This window comes from Dicentrarchus labrax, unplaced genomic scaffold, assembly GCF_905237075.1.
Source record: "Dicentrarchus labrax unplaced genomic scaffold, dlabrax2021, whole genome shotgun sequence".
Lineage (NCBI taxonomy): Eukaryota > Metazoa > Chordata > Actinopteri > Moronidae > Dicentrarchus > Dicentrarchus labrax.
In genome coordinates, this window is record NW_026136708.1 from 25,045,277 (window position 1) to 25,064,405 (window position 19,129).

General features: G+C 39.9%; 2 protein-coding genes across 20 annotated transcripts in view; both read right to left on the bottom strand.

Annotated features, from left to right (window-relative positions):
- Nucleotides 1-11,452, bottom strand: part of adgrg6 (adhesion G protein-coupled receptor G6) — a 110,106-nt gene extending 98,654 nt beyond the window's left edge. For 8 of the 17 annotated variants that reach the window (XM_051408805.1, XM_051408802.1, XM_051408796.1 and 5 more), the window contains exon 1: nt 11,142-11,449. In XM_051408805.1, the coding sequence (XP_051264765.1) occupies nt 11,142-11,143 (2 nt within the window). In that variant the 5' untranslated portion in view covers nt 11,144-11,449. Of the gene's footprint in view, nt 1-8,927; nt 8,994-11,141 lie in introns of those variants that run through there. The other 9 variants (XM_051408792.1, XM_051408795.1, XM_051408793.1 and 6 more) reach the window with 4 other exon arrangements.
- A 4,116-nt stretch (nt 11,453-15,568) lies between these two features.
- The window catches only part of vta1 (vesicle (multivesicular body) trafficking 1), a 64,231-nt gene continuing 60,670 nt past the window's right edge, over nt 15,569-19,129 (bottom strand). For all 3 annotated transcript variants that reach the window (XM_051408820.1, XM_051408819.1, XM_051408818.1), the window contains one exon: nt 15,569-17,918. In XM_051408820.1, the coding sequence (XP_051264780.1) occupies nt 17,773-17,918 (146 nt within the window). In that variant the 3' untranslated portion in view covers nt 15,569-17,772. The remainder of the gene's footprint in view (nt 17,919-19,129) is intronic.

The window sequence follows — 19,129 nt, forward strand, 5'->3', positions numbered from 1 at the left end:
CTTGAGTGTGACACTGGCTGTCAGCCATCTGACGCCCGAGTTCATCTCTCATTCGCCTTGACAGAGGTCGTGGAGCTCTCGTCCACTCGCCAGAGATTAAAACAAAAGGTGGAAGGAGGTTCGTCATGTATAGTTGATGAGGGATCGGTCCCAAAGCTCATCAGAGAAACATGATCGAGATATTTCTGTCTTTCTTTTCTTCTTTCTGTCTCTGACATAGTTAAGTTCTGTACAGTTACACACATTTCTATCTGACTTATTAATCATATTCGTTGTACACTCATTTGAGTTCATTTTGAATGTTGCAGTGATGAGTTTTCAAGCTTTTCTACCCTTAAAAAAGCAAAAGATTGGTGGAAAAATTTCGAATATTTTATCTGTTTTGTTCAAAAATAAAATCAGCTTCCCATGAATAAGTTTCTGTATCAGCCTCTGACAGCCAATGTTGGTATGCCATCAGCCTGTACATGTTTATTGCATTTGGCAGATAAACCCAGCTCCACTCTCGTTGGTGTGGTGAAAAAATAACAAATCTCGATTTATCTCAACACGGCGTGTGCTGTTACTCAACCCAGCTGCTGTGCTGTTTTCGTCCTGGAACGAAAAAGACATGAAAACCACCCCATTTCCACAGAATGCCCAGAGGGGGCTTTTTAGAGGCTGACGCCCAAAAACATGCAGCGTTTGGCAGCTCAAGGTGCATGAAGGAAGTGTAAGTTGATGTGACGCTAGAGCTTATCTGACAAGTTGTCTTATCTGGTGAGGAGATAATGTGTCTGTCCCCATAACCTTTCTGTCCGTCTGTCATTAAATAACACGTGTCACAGGTTCTGCTTTCATTTCCATGCATTTTCCATCCACTTTTAGTTCCTGGATATACGTTTTGACACAGCTCAGGCAACACGCTGTCACCCCCAACTCTCCAAATACTGACACTAGATCAGCTGCTCTCTCTAGGTGCCCCTCTCGCATCATTCTTTACGCTGAAGTTTACGCTGTATATCCTGTAAATTCAACTCAAGTGGTAACATTCGTATAAAGAAGAAAGGTAATGTGCATTAAAGGTAGTCTTACTTTATTACACTCATATGCAGCATTTCTACTTTACTATTAACTTTATTTACCTTTCCTCAACAATAAATGAGTTACGTATACTCCAACAATTCAAGCATTAATAAAATCTTTGAGGAAACCGATAAAAAAGTTCAAATATATTAACTCAAAACAGTTTGAGTTGAATTAACTCATCATGTTACAGTGTGCATTAAAGGTAGTCTTACTTTACTCAGATAAATAACACATTTTGAATAAGTTTGGAGAAATGCAATATACAATATACAATACAATTAATTGAATTTTTTCTAAGTTACCTTAACAATAAACACTTGATTTGTCCAAGTGACTTGGACAAATCAAATAAAATCTTTTTTCAATGCATAAATTCAGCTCAAACAGGTTGAGTTGAAATAACTCACTCAGTTTATTTTAAAAGTTATTTTACGTAACTTAAGCACATGAATAAACCGTAACCTGCGTATGTTACCTCACAGAAATTCTATACTGTTGGTTTCACACGGGACAAACAGCAGAGCGACTCCTTGGCTCAGTGTGAGACACTATTATCATTCAGAAACTGTATCACAGATTTCTGCTGAACCGAATATCTCTGTAATCCATCTGCGTTTTTACTGATGAAACATCCTGGTGTTTATTTACTAAATGCAGACTAAATCAAGTGATTTCAAGCAGTGATTGAGGACAGACCGACAACGATAAGCTGCTTCTGATTACATTTCATACACTGTGTTTACTCTTTACACAAATGTAGTATTTCTGGAAAATGACCATAAATGACATCCAGAGGTGGCAAAAGTACACATATTCTTTACTAAAGTAGAAGTACAGATACTTGTGTAAAAGAAAGACTCCAGTAAAAGTATAAGTACTGATTCTTGACTCAAGTAAAAGTTTCTCTGAAGGACATTTCTACTGGCTGTTTCTGTGCAAAGCGAACTGAAAATTTAAAAAAGCAAAAAATTTAGCTGTGAAAGTAAAAAGTTGTCAAAAAAATAAACACTCAAATAAAAACCTGAAAAAACTACTTAAGTGCAGTAACTAAGTATTTGTGCTTTGTTACTTCCCACAAAATACAAAACTACAAAATGTATTTTATATTCATTTTATGATACTTATATGCACAACATCACAAAAAAGTATTGTTTTCCTCACTGTTGTAATGTACCCTTACTACTTATAGAGTACTGCTGCCTCTGCTGAGCATGGTCGTACCCGCCACTAAGGTCACGAGGTCTGGACCTCTGTATTTTTTCTGAGGGATACACAGCGTGTGACATTGGGACTGACGGAGTCGGACTGAGAACAAAATTTGTGCCAAAATGTGATCCAGACAAAGGAAGCAGCTGCAGACGTAAACTGGACAATACAAGCAGTTTTTGGCGGGCGGTCAAACAGTCTTTATAACCTTTAAAACTTTATGGTCTTTGTGAAACTTTAATGTTTCTTGTAACCAGATAATCACAATTGTGGCCAAAGATGTGTTTGAGTCAGAAAACAAATTCAGTGGATATAAACTGCAAACTCTGCTTTCTGTCTTGATTTTATTCGATTATTTCCAGCTCGACGTCTGACATTACGGACGGATCCACTTGTCGAGGTGAAGGGAGGTGACAAACAGTCGGTACCACTCCCTGCCTTGCAGTATAGGTAGCCTATTTACAATTTTGGGACTATGTAACCCTCAATCTTATGGGCTGTTTGAACAGAGTGGGCCATAGTTTGGGGCAGTCTGAAGGAGTGGACATAAATTAAAATGCACAACTTTTTAAGCCAAGTATTTTAGTACTTCGCTATTCAGCAATGAGTTTAAAAAGCAGAAGGGGGCTTCGGCTATATGATTCAACCACATTATGTGCATTAATAGTTAGAAGGCCACAGGTCAGAGGTCATATTATCCGGACAACATGAAAATAAGTGATTCTAAGCTGGAAAATGTCTCGATCAGTATACAATTTCCTCTGCTTCAACACAGATTTCCACGGAAACCACCAACTTTCAGACCCACAGTGAACCGAATCTAAATGATGTTTTCGGTATTTTCATTGGCCCATCTCGACTTTGGCTGAGTTGGCTTTAACATATTTAAGTGTCACTGCTGTCAACACACTGTAAAACACAGAGAACTGACAGCTGTGTGATGTCAAAGCTATAAAAGCAGCAATCAGAGTCAGCAGAGCGTGAACATAAACTCAGCTCCTCCTCAAGAATCACAGAGTTACAGCATCAAGTAGCAGGACACTCTACATTACACAAAATGGGGCCGAAACCATTTAAAAGAAGTTAATTAATGTATTTTTAAAAAATCCTTGACCTTCGTTTCCGTTAGTGGTTGATCACTGACAGGTCTGACTTTTATTATTGTAAACTGAAATTTGGCAATATTTTAAATAGGGAACACCAGTGTAGCTCTTGGATTGGCCGGTCGCTCCACCACTTTGGTTCAGATTGAAATATTTCAACTGTTATGTTGTCGTGAAATGTGCTACACACATTAATGACTAATGGCTCTGCCCAAAGTTCAAAAACCCACCTCTTAAGATCACTAACACGTTGTATCCAGTGGTACCCAACCTTCTTTAAGGGACCCCTTTTCTGCCATTGAGTAAACTGACCCACGTGCCATTTTATGGGTATTTTGTAATATATTCAGTGCGTAACATTAACAGTACAGAACAGCTGATAAACTGTACAATGAACACAAACAGTGAACACAATACCTGCAGGAGGTTTGTGTAAAATGAGCAATTGGGATGAATTTTTAGCAGATTATTTCTTGTAAATATTGCATCAAATAAACTTTCCTAAAACTTTTAGAACCATTTTTTACAATTCTATATCTATATTATGTATTTTTAGAATTTTAACAATATATCAACATATTTTCTAACACAGGACAAGGCTGTTTAGCACACAGTGAGTTAGCCATCTGAACAACTCACTGAATACACACGTATTTCCCAAAATGTTGACCTTTTAAAAACGTCTTTTCGATGAAGTTCTTTGCTCTACTCTTCAGTTCTGATATAACTGATGCTAGCAGCAGCTACACTAACCTCTTTGGGAGCTGATTAGTGTCTCACTGCGACCCTAGTGCCCACTCCCCATAGCTGCTAGTACTTCTACAAAGGATGCTGATTGGTCCGGTACCGGCCCCAAACACATAGCTTGAAGCCTTTTAAGATGGATTCTCACGTAATTTTGTGATTTCTGCCTCGTAAGGTTGCAGCCCTACGTATACAGCGGCAACCAACATTTTTAACATTCCATCCAGCAGCTAGTTTCATACAGAGGACTTCATGATGGGTGTAACACAGGCTGACGTTCATTCACAAAGTTTCCCCAGTGTTTGTCTAGTTGATCTTAAACCTTTAGAGAGATAGGAAGTCCTCTGTTAGTCTCCAGAACAGCGGAGGATATCAGTGTGCTTGAATAACTCGAAGTGGCAGCTGCTAATTTACTGATCAAACTCATGAATTATTAAACAGTCAAGCTAGACTGAAATTAAAATAGTACATGGTGGAGGATGAATACAGAGAAGTGAAGTTTGAGACTTACTGAACTTTTAATTACATTTTCTTTTCTTTTACTCTCGTCATTTGAAGTGAACTCAACTATTCTCCTACTCGGACGCACAGTGTGTGCATCATAAATATTTAAAAGCAGCGAGAACAGAACTCGATTTTCATTTCATCGTCCGGCTTTGTCGCGTCCAAATTCATGCAACTCCTGACATTAAAGAAAACTCGCCTCTTTGTCAAGTCATGCGTCTTGTTTCCTTGTTTCCCCTCCTCCCCGCCTCCATCTCCAGCATGGAAATGGGAGTGAATGACAAGTGGAGCGAGGTCAGCGAACGAGGCCGCGGACACGACCACATAAAGAGAGCAATTCATGTTTCTGCAGGGCTGGACGGCAGCCGGCAAGCCCTTGAGCCTCCAGTCAGACATTTTGTGGCCCAGAAGTCCTGGATCACACAATCACTCCGAGGGTTTCACACCAAGAAAAACACTTTTAAATGAAGAAAGAAGAACTTTAACGCAGTGGTTTACAGCAGCGTAGGGCTGCAATTAACCATTATTTTCCTTTTTATATGATTCTTATAAAGATATCTCAAAGCTTACAACAGCATGGGATGAATATTTGATTTAGATTGCGATCTGAGTTTGTGATCTTCATGATTCATCCATATTCATTATGCTGCGTTGGTGTGTTGGTGAAATCTCCACATCTGGTATTGGTCTGATAAACAGCCTCGCTTCCATGTGCTGTTTTCTATTCTAATCAAATCTGGGGGTGGAGGCCGAAGTAATGGAGCTCTTAAACTTGTAGCCGTGTCCCTGTCTCTGCAGTGGTGCAATTTTAAGAATCTTTCAGCGTTGGTGGAGGTCCACACAGAGCCCTCTGGTTTCAAAACTGCAGCCAAGTTCCCGTCATACATGTGGTTGTAAATCTTTGCTCTCTGGTGAATTACATTCTGAGTGTATTTACATAAAACCACTCCCCTCCACCCCCTCAAAACATTAGCACAGAGTAATGAACATTAAGTGGCAGTATGTTTGGGTACTGTCTCTACTCTCTCTTCTTTATTCTGCACTCAGTTTGGAGGAGAGATGACTTTAAAGCTGCATTCAGTGATTAATGGCCACTAGGGGGCAGAAGAACTGCACAACAAGCTGACAGACACACAGATGTGTGATATTTTATCAAATTCCTGTTTCCACTTCCAGCAGATACAGAGCAACATGATCATCCTATTAAGTCTTATTGAGAAATCAGCCGACTTCTCAGTTGATTTATTCCCTCAGTAAACAGTTTCCTGATGAGTTTCTGGTCTCAGTCTCTAGTTTCAGTCTTCTTCCATACAGCATGATGTTCATTTAGTAACTGATGATCCCATTTAGAGTAAAACAGACCATAAAGCAGGGTATGCTTTAGGGCGGGGCTACCTTGTGATTGACAGCTCATTCTCAGTGAGTCCGTCCAGCTCAACGCACCAAACTCAGATCAAACTGTCAAACTAGACAGTGCTGATCAGATATGGATCCAGATTCTGTTGTTGACTATTTCTCTCCTCAAATCTCTTCACAAACAGATTTTACAATTAATCTGGAAAATGAAATATTCTGTAAGAGTCGAGAGCAAGAGCAGCCAATGAGCACAGTTTAGCTCTCAGTACGTCACCACTGCTGGCATCAAAAAAACAACATGACGACGATTATAATGCTGAACTCGAGGCTTCAAATCAGTGCTCCACAAACCAATGGGATATGTCACAGTAGGTTTACACTCGGGATCCACCAACTCCTGAGAAAGGTATCTGACTCTTTAGCTGCTAAATGCTCCATTATGTTCACCAGCGTGTGTCTGTCTGCTGTTTGCTGCTCAGCAGGTAGTTTACAGTGATTTTTATCAGAGCTTCCTACTGCTGGAAATGCACCAGACAGTAAAACCAAAACTAGCAGCTAAAAGAGTCTAAAATTGGGGTTAATTCTCTGTGGGTTTACCACTGTTAACAAACCAATGAGTGAACAAAGAGACATATTTGTACCATTAACATTATTTTCTCATAACTGCCAAATCATGCCAAATCTTACTCAACCATAAGTAACCAATGAAAATAACTTTTGAGAAACTTTTAAAAAAGTACAAAAATGTTGCAAACTGTTGACTCTTGAAATCACTTTGTCACCTGTCTCCTAAGAATTACATTTATATACTTTTACATTTTCCTTGGAAACAGCCACAATTGTTTCTGGAGCACTGAACTCGGTTCATCAATATTTAACCAAAACCACCATCGTTTCCGAACCTTAAAGGACCGAGTGTGTAGGATTCAGTGCCATCTAGTGGTGAGCTTGCATATTGCAACCTACTGAAACCCTCTTGACTCAACCACACGTACAAGAGAATCTATGGTATAGTTTATATTCCATTTCTGCCACAGATCCTCCTCAATGTTACACACTGGACCTTTAACCAGAGGATTTGTAGCTTAAAGATCCAGCAGAAGAACTCTTTCAGGTGTAAAGGTCCTGGTTTTATGCGACCACCACCCGTCCAGCCAGTAAGCAGCACTTACTGTATGTTTCCTACAAAATATAGTTTAGCCAAACCACTCAGGGGTGTTTAAATGTCAGTTTTAGGACATGGGATTGCATCAGCAGGTCATATTTACATGTTTGGGTTAGTTTGGGGGGCGGGGGGCAGTCTCCTCTAGCCAACAACCAGGGTGGATTCCCCAGCCTTTCTGTTCTACTGGCTACAGGGAAAATAAGGGGAATGCCTCCTTCTTATCCTCAGACTAATGTCATCAGGATCAAGCTCAACCCGCAGGTGGAGAGATCAAATCTTCCCCTTCGGTTTAATTAAACCACATTCCTCTCTGCACCACCCGACGCTAACCTCCACCTCTGTTCCTCTTCTTCATTTCATCCACTTTCCTTTAAAAAAGCTTCTGTAAAGTTCATTTTACCACCTAAACCTTCACCTGTGTCTTCAGGTATCAGGGATGTAGTCCGCCCATACACCTGGGAGACAGGTAACCCTCCCACACCCCCCCACGTTTCCTGTCAACAGGATGTTATTTGACGTCACCTCACGACTCCTTTTTAAAGACAGCTTGTTCAAATCTTCAACCTTCTGGGACCACAACATGTTTTCTGGGCGTATCGCCTTCGCAGGTTGTGTAACAGCTGGCAGCGACAGAGCGAGTCCACCTTAAACAACACTTTCTTTGATAAAGTCAGACCTCGATAGATCACATCACTGCAGTGGAACTGTGCAGACCTTTATACTATCACTTTAACATCAGTGTTTTATCCCTACAGGTACATTCATCTCTTTTATTTCTGAAATGATTATTTTTATCGTCAGTCCCGTATCGTATCACCAACCTGTGGGTCCAGATTTGACCCATTTTGACATTTGAAGGCACTAAAAACACCCTAAACGACGTTCTTTTAGCCAAAAACAATGTAAGGACTAATATTAGCTTTTTCTACACAGGGACTGGTCCTCAAATTTGACGTACGTGTCAAAATACTGTAAAACTTCAGGGTCCAAATTAGAGGCAGGTCTCCTTTACGAGCCTGCTGTGGCTTCACGTTTTGACAAATACAACCAGGTCTCAATTAGAGGCCTGGTCTGGGTTTCCTTTGGATGTATAAAACCTTTTAAAGCTTGAGTAACTTTTAAGCTGTTTAGATCGCAGACACGAATATAAATGTTTAAGGTTAAATCTTGTTATTATGGACACACATGATGATCAAATTAATGATTCCTAATTGATATATTATTGGATACAAGTAATAGTCATACAGGTTTAAATTAACAACTTGATAGTTTTCCCCAATTTTCCAAATAAAACCCCGGGTTATTGATTGAGGTTTTAGGGTATTTTCCAATTTTTATGACTTTAAACTTCTGCTCCACTACATCACAAAGGCAAATATTGGACTTTTATTTATTCAGTTAGTCAACTTAAGATGTCTCATTTTTGGTTTTTACCGCAGTAAACAAACCAACAAGCCAACAGTTTGCATGCACAAAAGAAAAGCCCACAGTTCTGTTCGTGAGGAGAAACACACCAACTGTTAAACATAATGAAAGACTGATATCAACAGGTTTCAAGAAGGTTTGAAAAGGAGAGAAATTGTACACTGTAAAACCAAATAAGTTCCTTTTTATCTCAAGAAATTGCTGAAACTGATTACATCTAATGCTCCTGTATTATTGGTATAATAAATCAATAGCAGCGCTACAACGAGTCGTTTGCTTTATAAAATGTCAGAAAAGTTTTGTTTAGTTGTTTTTTAGTTTTCTGAGACAGACGAGGAAAATGAGACAATACTCACATGGGAGACGCTGGAGCTCTGATCACACGATCAATCCATTATCATTAACAGTCTTTGATTGATTTTCTGTGAGTTGAATGATCCGTTCAGCTCTGTATCACTTCACTATATCCCAATACTGCTGTGGGCGGGGCCGTAGGGATTCAATCACACTGACATCTTTTTTAATAACCTGAAGGGAGTTGCTGCTACATAAAGAGTTTCATTTTAATAGTTTATTTATGTTTTGTTTATTGTTTATTCTTTACTTCATCACATTTATTGAGTTAAAAAACACAGTAGTCAGCAATAAAGTGTGTCTACTTTTTCAGTAAACGCCTGAGTTACATACACACATATACTCACACTGTCGTATCTTAGAGCTCCAATGACTGAAACTATTAATCAATAACTGAAAATAGTGTAAAGTTTGCTGGTTGCAGCTTCCTCACTGTGAGGATGTTCTGCATTTATGATGAACAGTCTCTGGCTTTTGGACAAAAGAAGCTCTTTGAAGACGTCACTTTGTAAAAAATGTTCATCGGATCATTGCCCAAATGACATTTTACAGACTAAACGATTAATGGTGCACTGACAGATTACTGGGGGTCAGAGAGGGCTGCAGGGGCCCGGCAGCAAGAGCAGCAGACACAATATTGGAACTTTTATCACATTAAGTTGGTTGGCTGTAATTTATTGTGATCAAAGTTTGATCATTGATTGACTGTTAGGACTTTATTTTCTTCAGAGATAAACTCCTGGATACTAAAAAACAATCAGCTGCAGTGTTTTAATAAAGCTGAAATCTGAAATGTTCTGGTCTACAAATCTTAAATCACATAAAAAAAACATGTTTGTTTGTTTCAGACTCATCAAATCATCAAGAATTTAAAATTGTGATCATTCCAGCTCTTCATGAATCATGTTGGACTCTAATATCTGTTATAATGATCTCAGTGTGAGTGTGTTCCCGTATCGTGCTGCTCTATTTTGAACTTTTATCAGATATTTTGGAAGTTGGAACAACAAGTGAAGAAAGGGTTGACTGTATTTATAGTGATCAAACTTTGATCATTGATTGATTATGAAGACTTCACTATCTTTAAACCTAAAGGAAAACACTCACAGAGGATTGCTTAAGACAAAACCCTCAGATTGGGTCTAATGTGAATCTGTTGTGGACGTCCTGGACATGAAAGAGTCTGGAATCTCTCGGTTTCATCAGTAATAAAATCAATATCAATACATACACACACACAAATACTGCACTTTCTTTCACTTTTCTTTACGTTGTTCTGTTGTTTAAATCTACATTTAAAAGCTCTGAACCCACGATGCATCTCTCCTCCCTATCAAACAGAGTTCACCTGCAGTGTTCCCGCTACATAAACTAACAAATAAATCAGATAATAAGATCAGATGTTTGTTTTTAAGTAGAGAAATATAACTTACAAACTGAATAAAAGATATTAAAGATCCAGACTTTATTTATTTCAGACCTCAGGGTTTGTTCACTTTCATTAATGATTCTATTCACAAATCTCACAAACCTCATTATAATATCCCGCAGGTTAATATTAATGCATTATTTCTATATTTCTGCATTATAGAAACTTTCATTCCTTCTGTCACTCTGTCTTTTGTCCACAGAGAATAAAGTGAGTGTGCTGCTGCGGCAGATTGTAAACATATGCAACTATAGGCAGCCAATAACATCATGGAAAACACATTTTTTTCTTTTTTCCAGCCGAGAGTTCACTCTCACTCAGGTTAGAAGAGAAAAGGACAGAAACACTCTTTCTGTGTCTGTTTCCTCTCATTTTCCTCATTAACCAACTTCAACTCTCAAAAGCAACAAACTTCTGACTGTTTGATTAAAATGAGGAGCAGCAGGTCTGAAACTGAGGAAGAGGAGCTGCTGAAGCTGAACCCACAGTCCAGATGAGGGTTAGGATGAAGTCATTTGAGGGTTAAATGTTTGAAAACGGAGCTTTGGATCAACTATGGAGCTCAACGTGAAGATGTTTCAGCACATTTAAGGAACATGACAAAGAAATAAAACTTCAAACACTAAACATTTATATCTCATGTTGCTTCTGGACGCCTAAAATCACATTTGAGGAAGAATAACTGGCAGGAAACCTGCGGCTGGACGCCCAGAACGCACAAAAGCTTCTACATGAAATCTTCCATCAGCAGCATCAAACAGCGACTTCTGAATATCTGAGCACTCACATGTTTTCACTGGAGCGGCAGCTGGTCCCCCTGCAGGGTCATTCTCCCTCTCCACAAACTCTCAGGGAACTTCTTCTTTTAGTTTGAAGTTTCTGCTGCGCGCAAAGTTTTCTCACTCCAAATCGGCAAAATCCAAAATGCGCCTCACTGACGCGCAAAGGTCTCCAAAGTTTGGAGAGAGATGGAGACGGAGAGGGGAAGAGACACAGAGGGAGAGAGAGAGAGAGAGGGGGGAGGCTCTTCTGTTCGGGTGGGTTCGCTTTACTGATCCGGACTCCCCGGCGGCGGTGTGAAGATGCTTCCACTGAGCAGAGAGAACAGTCACTGTACAGTCTGCGGTTTGGAGGCGAAGCGGAGTCAAGCTGCAGATGAATTAAAGGATGCACTTCCGGTCAGGTTGTCAAAATAAATCCAGCCCCACAGATATAAGGCCAACATTTCAAAATAAAATAAGTCAGACAAACTTTCCCCGCAACTGTAATTTAACACACACACACACACACACACACACACACACACACACACACACAAACTCTCAGTACAACAAACTATATAAAATGAATGAATATAAGTGTTGAGGGTTGTATTAGTGTGAGACTGCAGTGTGTGTTAATAAAGTTATAATTAATAAAATGGTACAAAATAAAGTCTACATTTTAACATGCTCTATTGGTTTTTATTCTCTATATCCTGAGAGGAAACCTTTCAGCTTCTGTTATTGAGGTCACATTGCAGATATTATTCTGTTTGGTTCCATTTGTTCTCCGTATGGGGGCGATTAATCCACAGCAGAGCCTGAAACGGGTTCGGGTTCTGATTTTTGTCCTCAGTATTTATTCCAAGGGGTAGACAATAAAAGCTGTGTAATAGTTGTCCAAAGGTAACTTCTGCCTAAAACCCTCTGAGCAAGTTCAGTTGTTGGCCCTCGGTATTTCTAAAGGCCTGCGTACAGCGATGCTGGTGAGGTTCTTCCTTTACGGTTGAGGGTACTGGCACCTTCACTTGGTTGGATTCTGGCTCTGTGCCACAGAGTGGATCAGTCCTCTTTGACCTTCAGCTGGTGAAGTAATGGACCACTGGAGGAGAGCATGTTAAAGAGGAAGACTGAACCTGCTGTCAGAAGTACACAGGATCCATTTATCACATTATTACTCTGAGTGTTCACATCTTTTACTTTCCCAGCATTCAAAACCTCGAGTTAAAGTATAAAAGTATAGCGAGAAGTTCTGAGTCAGTGTTTTATATTTATATGGGATGTTTTTATATTAGTATTCCTGCTGCATTAATGTGTATGTGGCATTTTACTGCTGCACATGTTTAAGGTTAAACTCATTTCACTTTACACTGTAAAACCAGAGAAATTAATTTAGCTCAAAAGTGATGTAATCAGTGTCAACAATTTAAATGTAGTTAGTGAAAGTAAGTTATTATTATTATTAAAGGCTGGATATTATTAAAGGCTGGATGTATGAATATTGATGATTTATAGAAAATATATAAGCATGTTGAGGATATTCTGTCATAAAACGTATTAATGGATCAAATCAGTGTCAGTGTTTGTGTAGATCAGGAAGCAGCAGCGATATTAAACTCTGGGAGTCTCATTCGATGGATGATGAACACACTGTGATAAAGCTGGATGACAATGGAGACAGTGAAGGCAGCAGGAACCCAGAGCTGCGTCTCATTTGCCTCTGACGTTTCTATCAGGCAGGAAATCAGCCGGGCGAGCGGAGGCAGGAGGCTGCAGAGATTTGCATCGCCACGAGTCCCCGCGAGGACACTCTCCATCACCCCCCTCCCGCCCGCTCTCTGTGTGTGAGAGGGAGCAAACACGAGTCAGACATTAAAAATGGATCCAGTGACGGGTTTCTGATGAGCTGCGATCACTTTGGGTTTCACTCTGTTTATTTCCAGCCAACAGATTCAAGCTTCGTCCTCTGAGCTCTTCACCACCAACACACACACTGTAGTTCAGTAACACGCCGTCCTGCTGCCGCAGATACTCACCGCAGCACCAAATGTGGATTCATCCGCCGCTAAAAATAGTCCCCAACAAATCCACTTTTATTTCCTCCTGTTTGTTTGAGCAGCTGATTCAGGAAGGGACTCAACCTTTCTTAAGTATTAAACGATATATCTGTGAGCAACTTTTAGAGGTTTACATCTTCAGTGGGAGCCAGCGGGCTCGGAGCCACAGACAGGAAGTCAAAAACCGGTCCTCCCGCTGCATGTCAAAGTGTCCTTGAGCAAGATGCTGATGCCCTGAATGCTCACTGTATGAATGTGTATGAATGGGTGAATGTGGATGGAAGCGCTTTAAGGGCTCGGAATATAAGTACAGTCCATTTAACATCTTAAACAAAAAGAGTAAAAGTTTAAATGATACCAGTTTCCTCAAACAATTTAAGCATTAAAGATTTAATAACTGATTTAAAGTAACTCGGGTATTTATTTTTAAGGTAACTTCAATTAACTTAATGTCAAACCTATTTAAAATGTGTTCACAGAATTGATCTGAATAAAGTGACTTAAATGCATCTTCTTTATACAAATGTTACCACATTTATAATTAATTGATTATCAAAAGATTCAATTAATGATCCCCCAAAGTGTAAAGACTCCATGTTTGTCACATAAAGAAGAAACACAGAAATTAAGAATTATTTGGATGTGTACTTGGGTTTATGTGGGTATGAAGAACATCTGGATGTTACGATCTCAGGACGTAGCTGTACCGTGATGATGATGAACACGCTCTCGTGTCGTCCTGTCACAGAACGAACATGTTTTCTGTCTTTCTGAGGGACTGCATCATTTCCTGTCTCCTTCGCGCCCCTGCAGCTTTTATATGAGTGGAACAGAAGGTGTCAGTTTGTGCCCAGACCTGAAGACCTGACCCCCCCCAACCTCTCTAAAAACACAACATCATGAGAGAGAACATACTCGGTATAAAGAACAGAGGGTTGTGTAATGTCCCTGGCAGACTCACACTCACAAAATAAAAGCAGTTTTACGACAGAGGACTGAACAGCAAGTACAGGAACTGGACTCGGAGCACAAAAGGTAGAAACTTGGCCGTTACGTTGACCTGATTTATTTGTTTCTCCTAAAAATAGAATCAAACGGGGACAAAACTGACACAAAATACACCCAATGAGACAGAAAAAGACTTTAATTTGATAAGCAGATGATGGAAAAGAGACACACACACACACACACACACACACACTCACACACACACACACACACACACACGAGGTTTAGATGAATTATGAGCAAACATTATTAAATATAATATCAAATATCCATCAAATAAGTCACTTTAAGTCAGTTTACTCCACTGGTTCCCAACCTTTTCTGACTCATTACTGTCTGTATTTCTTCCCAGTTATTTTGACCTTTGAATGATGAAGTTGATTTCAGACGGTGTTATCGTTCCTCCTCCAAACCGCAGGAACTGTCACAGATGAGGGAACATATTGAAGTTTTATTTACATTTAGTCACATTCGCCAGCTTCCTTCCTCACTCTGACGTGTCCGATGGATCCGTTACCTGAATGAAATGACACATTATCCCAAATGTCTCTTAGACGTACACGACTCAACTCCATACAGAACACAGCTCTAGAGTTTATTTGTATTTTAATACAGAAACGTTACATCGTACAGCTTTAAGAGATTTTTTTTTTACAGTGCAGTGACAGATTGTTTAAGGAGGTCGTGTTGAGACACTTTGAACTTCAGGTCTGTAACTTCCTGTCCCCCCCCCACCTCTCCGCCGCCGGCTGCCTCATCATTATGGACTAAACTGGAACCACATGTAGTGACACGATGACCCCTAACTACAGCATCACTTCCTCTTTTTGATTTCCTCTCCGCTGTTCAATAATGATCCTATTGGTCAAATCACATTTAAAATTCATTCAGAACTTTTCAGGTTCTGCTCCTGAAGCTTTAGTGTCTCTGGACTAATGCTGGACCAACATTACAGTTTAGGACCAACATGATCGGCCTGATGGATTAATGTAGATGAAGAACTCAGGAGAGATTTGGGCAGTTTTAGTTGGTTTTCATGTTTTATTCAGTTGTGAATCTGTAACTTTATTTGATGTAAAGTCTGCTGATTCTGAAGCCACGGACATTGGCATCTCCACTTCCTCCCACTGCAAGAAAATGAAGCCAAAATATCCTGGATAACACCCAGAGTGTGTGTGGTAGTGATCAGGGTTGGTGCTGTAGTATCACTCCCACACTCAGCTGTCGATCAGGATGTGAAACCGCCTTCTTACAGCTTTAAATAACTAATTAAAACCAAACTGATCAGAAAGATGAACTGAATGAATGTTCCAGCTTCACTATTGGCGAGCTGTCATGCCGTCCATCTTTATAAATTCAATCAATAAAACAAAACACTCAACAGTCAGTTTACCATCATTTCAAATATTTTATTCAAATAGTTTTTAATCGCTCAGATTCTGACAGATTTCAACGACTCGCTGCATTTTTGTGAAAACCTTTAATGTCCCACCAACCTTTTAAATGTTAAATATCAACCAGAAAAGAAATCACAGCCCCCACTCAGAAATAATCAACATACAGAGAGAAAGTGATACGTCAGCACGTTAAAAGTCAAATATCTCCGTCTCTAAGAAAGCAAAAGTCAGAGGACTGTCTGTGGATTAGCGCCCCCTGCTGACCCTCCAACACCCCATCAGCAGTTTTATTCACTGGATTGTAAAGTTTTTTCCTCCCTGTTAATTTCTTTATCGTCTGAGCTCTGGAACAAAGACTGAACGGATGCGACACAACGAGACACTTTCATCTGGTAAAACAGCAAAAACATGTAGTTACATTAATTCTAACGAGCTATGACACAAAGTGTAAGCCAAACGCAGACGGCAAATACATTCTCTACTGCGTTTTTACAAATTCCAGGATCAGTTTTTCCTTTAAGATTTTTAAAGATGAAGATGAATTTGTTCCGTCTCGACTAACTCAGCTGAAAGAAAGCAGCGAACTGCTTTCCGTCTCCTCAAACTCCGTCCGTCAGTCGTCTGTTAGTGTTCTAGTCAGTTATGTATCACGTTCAGCTAACCAGTTATCCATCATTCTACAGGGATGGTTCAATGGAAACATGCTATCTAAAGCTAGAGCCAGGTGATAATTAGCTTAGCATAAAGACAGGAAGCAGCCAGCTGAATATGAAACCAGTCAGTGAAACAGCTACTTATTTGAGACAAATGAAAATGTAATTTTCGGGGCCCACTTTAGAACAATATATCATACATTTTGCCAATATATTTATTTATACCATTAGACGATATGAATGAATGATTTCACTAACACCTCCTCGGTGCTGTCCTCAGGCATTAATCGCTTTAATGTTGTGATCAATGTTGACAATCAGTAAGTGTCAGGTGTTTAATTCAACATTCCCATCTGGTTATTTGATCTATGAAAAGGTCACATTGTGTAGTGATTACACTTCTTCTAATGACCTCAAGTTATTTTTTAATTAGCCGACACAAACATGAGGGATATTTGCTCTTTAATGAAATCCGGATAAAAGTCATTAGCTGTTATTGATTTCCTTCAATGAATTGAAACTAATCAATAAATCCAAAAAAGGAGGAGGAGATGGACATTAACAGAAGACCAGCTGATTTTTTTACGATTTGAGTTGTTTCAGGGTGAAAGTTCATTCTTGACTTTCGAAAAATAAGTTTAACAAACAATAATCTTTACTAAAAGGTCCACTTGCTTAATTGGAACCTCGGACTGTTAGCTTGGCCTCTCAGTTTCCTCGGGGCGTTAGATGGATCTACTGTTTGACGTAGTGCTGGGCGACACGTGCTAGTTGGGGCGGGGCTTGGCAGTGGTCACAAATGTTACAGTAAAAAATAAGTTTTAAACATTTCAGGTGAGAAATAATCGACGCAGCCACAAAATCTTGATTTATTTTGGATCAGCACTGCCTAGTCTGACAGTTTGTTCGGGGTCTTGTGAGCCTGTTGTGTTGTCCCACAGGCAATTGGAAATCGGACAAACCTACAACCAATCAGAACAGTGAAACGCTTGACTTCTCAAATGTGGAACACTGACACGCCAATAGTTTTAAACCCGCCTCATATTAAATAAATGGTTGTGATTGGCCCGACTGGATCCAGGACTGCTGGAATTCAGTTTGGAAGAGTGGCCAGATGCATAGTCTGTTTCACAGAAAAAAAGCCAGTAAGTGGACCTTGAGTTGAGATTTTTTTGTCAAAGTACTGATATTGATTAATGATTGTATTTTCAGTGCGCTGTGTGAGACAATATTGATGAATGTGTAATAAGCCAATAGCGATCAGTAATGAGGTTTTGATCTGGTTTTTCTCCGTCAGTCAGTCCGTCAGTCCGTCACAGTGCGACACAGTGTAAGACAAGGGCAGCCATTGTTGCAGACTGATTTCCATCACGTCCTCTGACGGCGAGCTGAACGTCTCTCTTCACAGGATGGCCTCAGTATGTGTGTGTGTGTCCTGAGCTCGCTGCGGGCCAGATCAGTGACAGATAGAGCGGCGCTGCTTGGGAGGAAAGAGGGGGATGGGAGGGATGGAGGGATCAGATTGGAGGAGGACAAAGGACTTCATTCTTTGCCGGTGGTGAGGAGCTTCAGGGCTTTCTGGAGGTTCTGGATGGCCGTGCCGACGTCCTCGTACTGCAGGGCGCTGCCGGCGTACTTGCAGTACTTCTGGGCCTTGGTGAAGTCCTCTTGGGAGAGATTAACATTGCCTGGAGGGAGGGATGGAAGGCGGGGTGACAGGAGGAGGAAGGGAGAAAAAGAGGAAGATTGGAAGATGAGAGGAAAGAAGAAAGTGAAGAGGGAGAAAAAAGACAAGAGATCGCAGTCAGATATCAGTTCATGTACAACAACTAAAATCAGAGGAACACTGAGGAGAGATCGCTCTTGATTACTGACTCATTGAGGATGACAACAGCAGCAGAAAGAGGTCGACTGATGATTGATGCTCTACAATCCAAGAAAAACTCAAAATCAAGCACTGGTTACTAGGGGAGCAACCGAACGTGTATTGGACCTGAACCGCTTGGTACAGGATGTTCGGTACAGGATGTTCAGTTCACTCTGACCTGTGATTTTTGTCTGCAGTCAGAATTTTGCACAATAATTTGTCAGGGTTTAACTAAAAGTTATTTTCAATGTAGATGAATCTGTCCAGTGTTTGTCTGCTCTCAAACCAAACATTTACACAAACAGAAAATGTCACTTCTAAGAAGCTGCAACCATAAACTGACTGATTCAAATATTCTGTTCTCAAAATGTTCTTTCAATTGACTCTTCATTGTTTTCAAGATCCTCTTTCCAGCAAAAAAGAAGAACAAAAACCTTGAAGAGAGAGAAGTGGACTGAAAAAGGTTTCTCCCCCTTAAAAGGACATTTTTCCTTGCCACTGTGGCCAAGTGCTTGCTTGATAACTGGTGGGTCTGTTGGGTGTAAATAATTCTATAAGTATGGCCTAGACCTGCTCTATTTGAAAAGTTTCCTGAGATAACCTTTGTTAGGAATTGTTGCTATACAGATAAAACTGAATTAAATTGAAAAAAAAAACCAGTGACATTAAAGAGCAGGATTTGTACCTTTAGTGTATAGTTGATAAAGTTTCTCTATTTTTCAACAATTTTACTCACTGAGCAAGTTGGATGAACCTGCTTGTCTCAGAAATAAAGTAACAGAATAAAAAATCTATTCAGATGTGAGATCTGAAAATGAAATAAGACATTATGTTCCAGAGAGAGGACCGTTCTTTTGCCAGTTGGTAATGACTTTATTGTGCCGATAAACAGTGAAATTAAATAACACGCCAAAGTTTCTAAATGGAACTTTAAAATACAGTATTTTTATGATCTTTCCTCTCAGGATCTGTTCACAGAAGCTGATTTTACTTTTAAGGAATACTTCACAATTTCACGCATCAATTGATGGA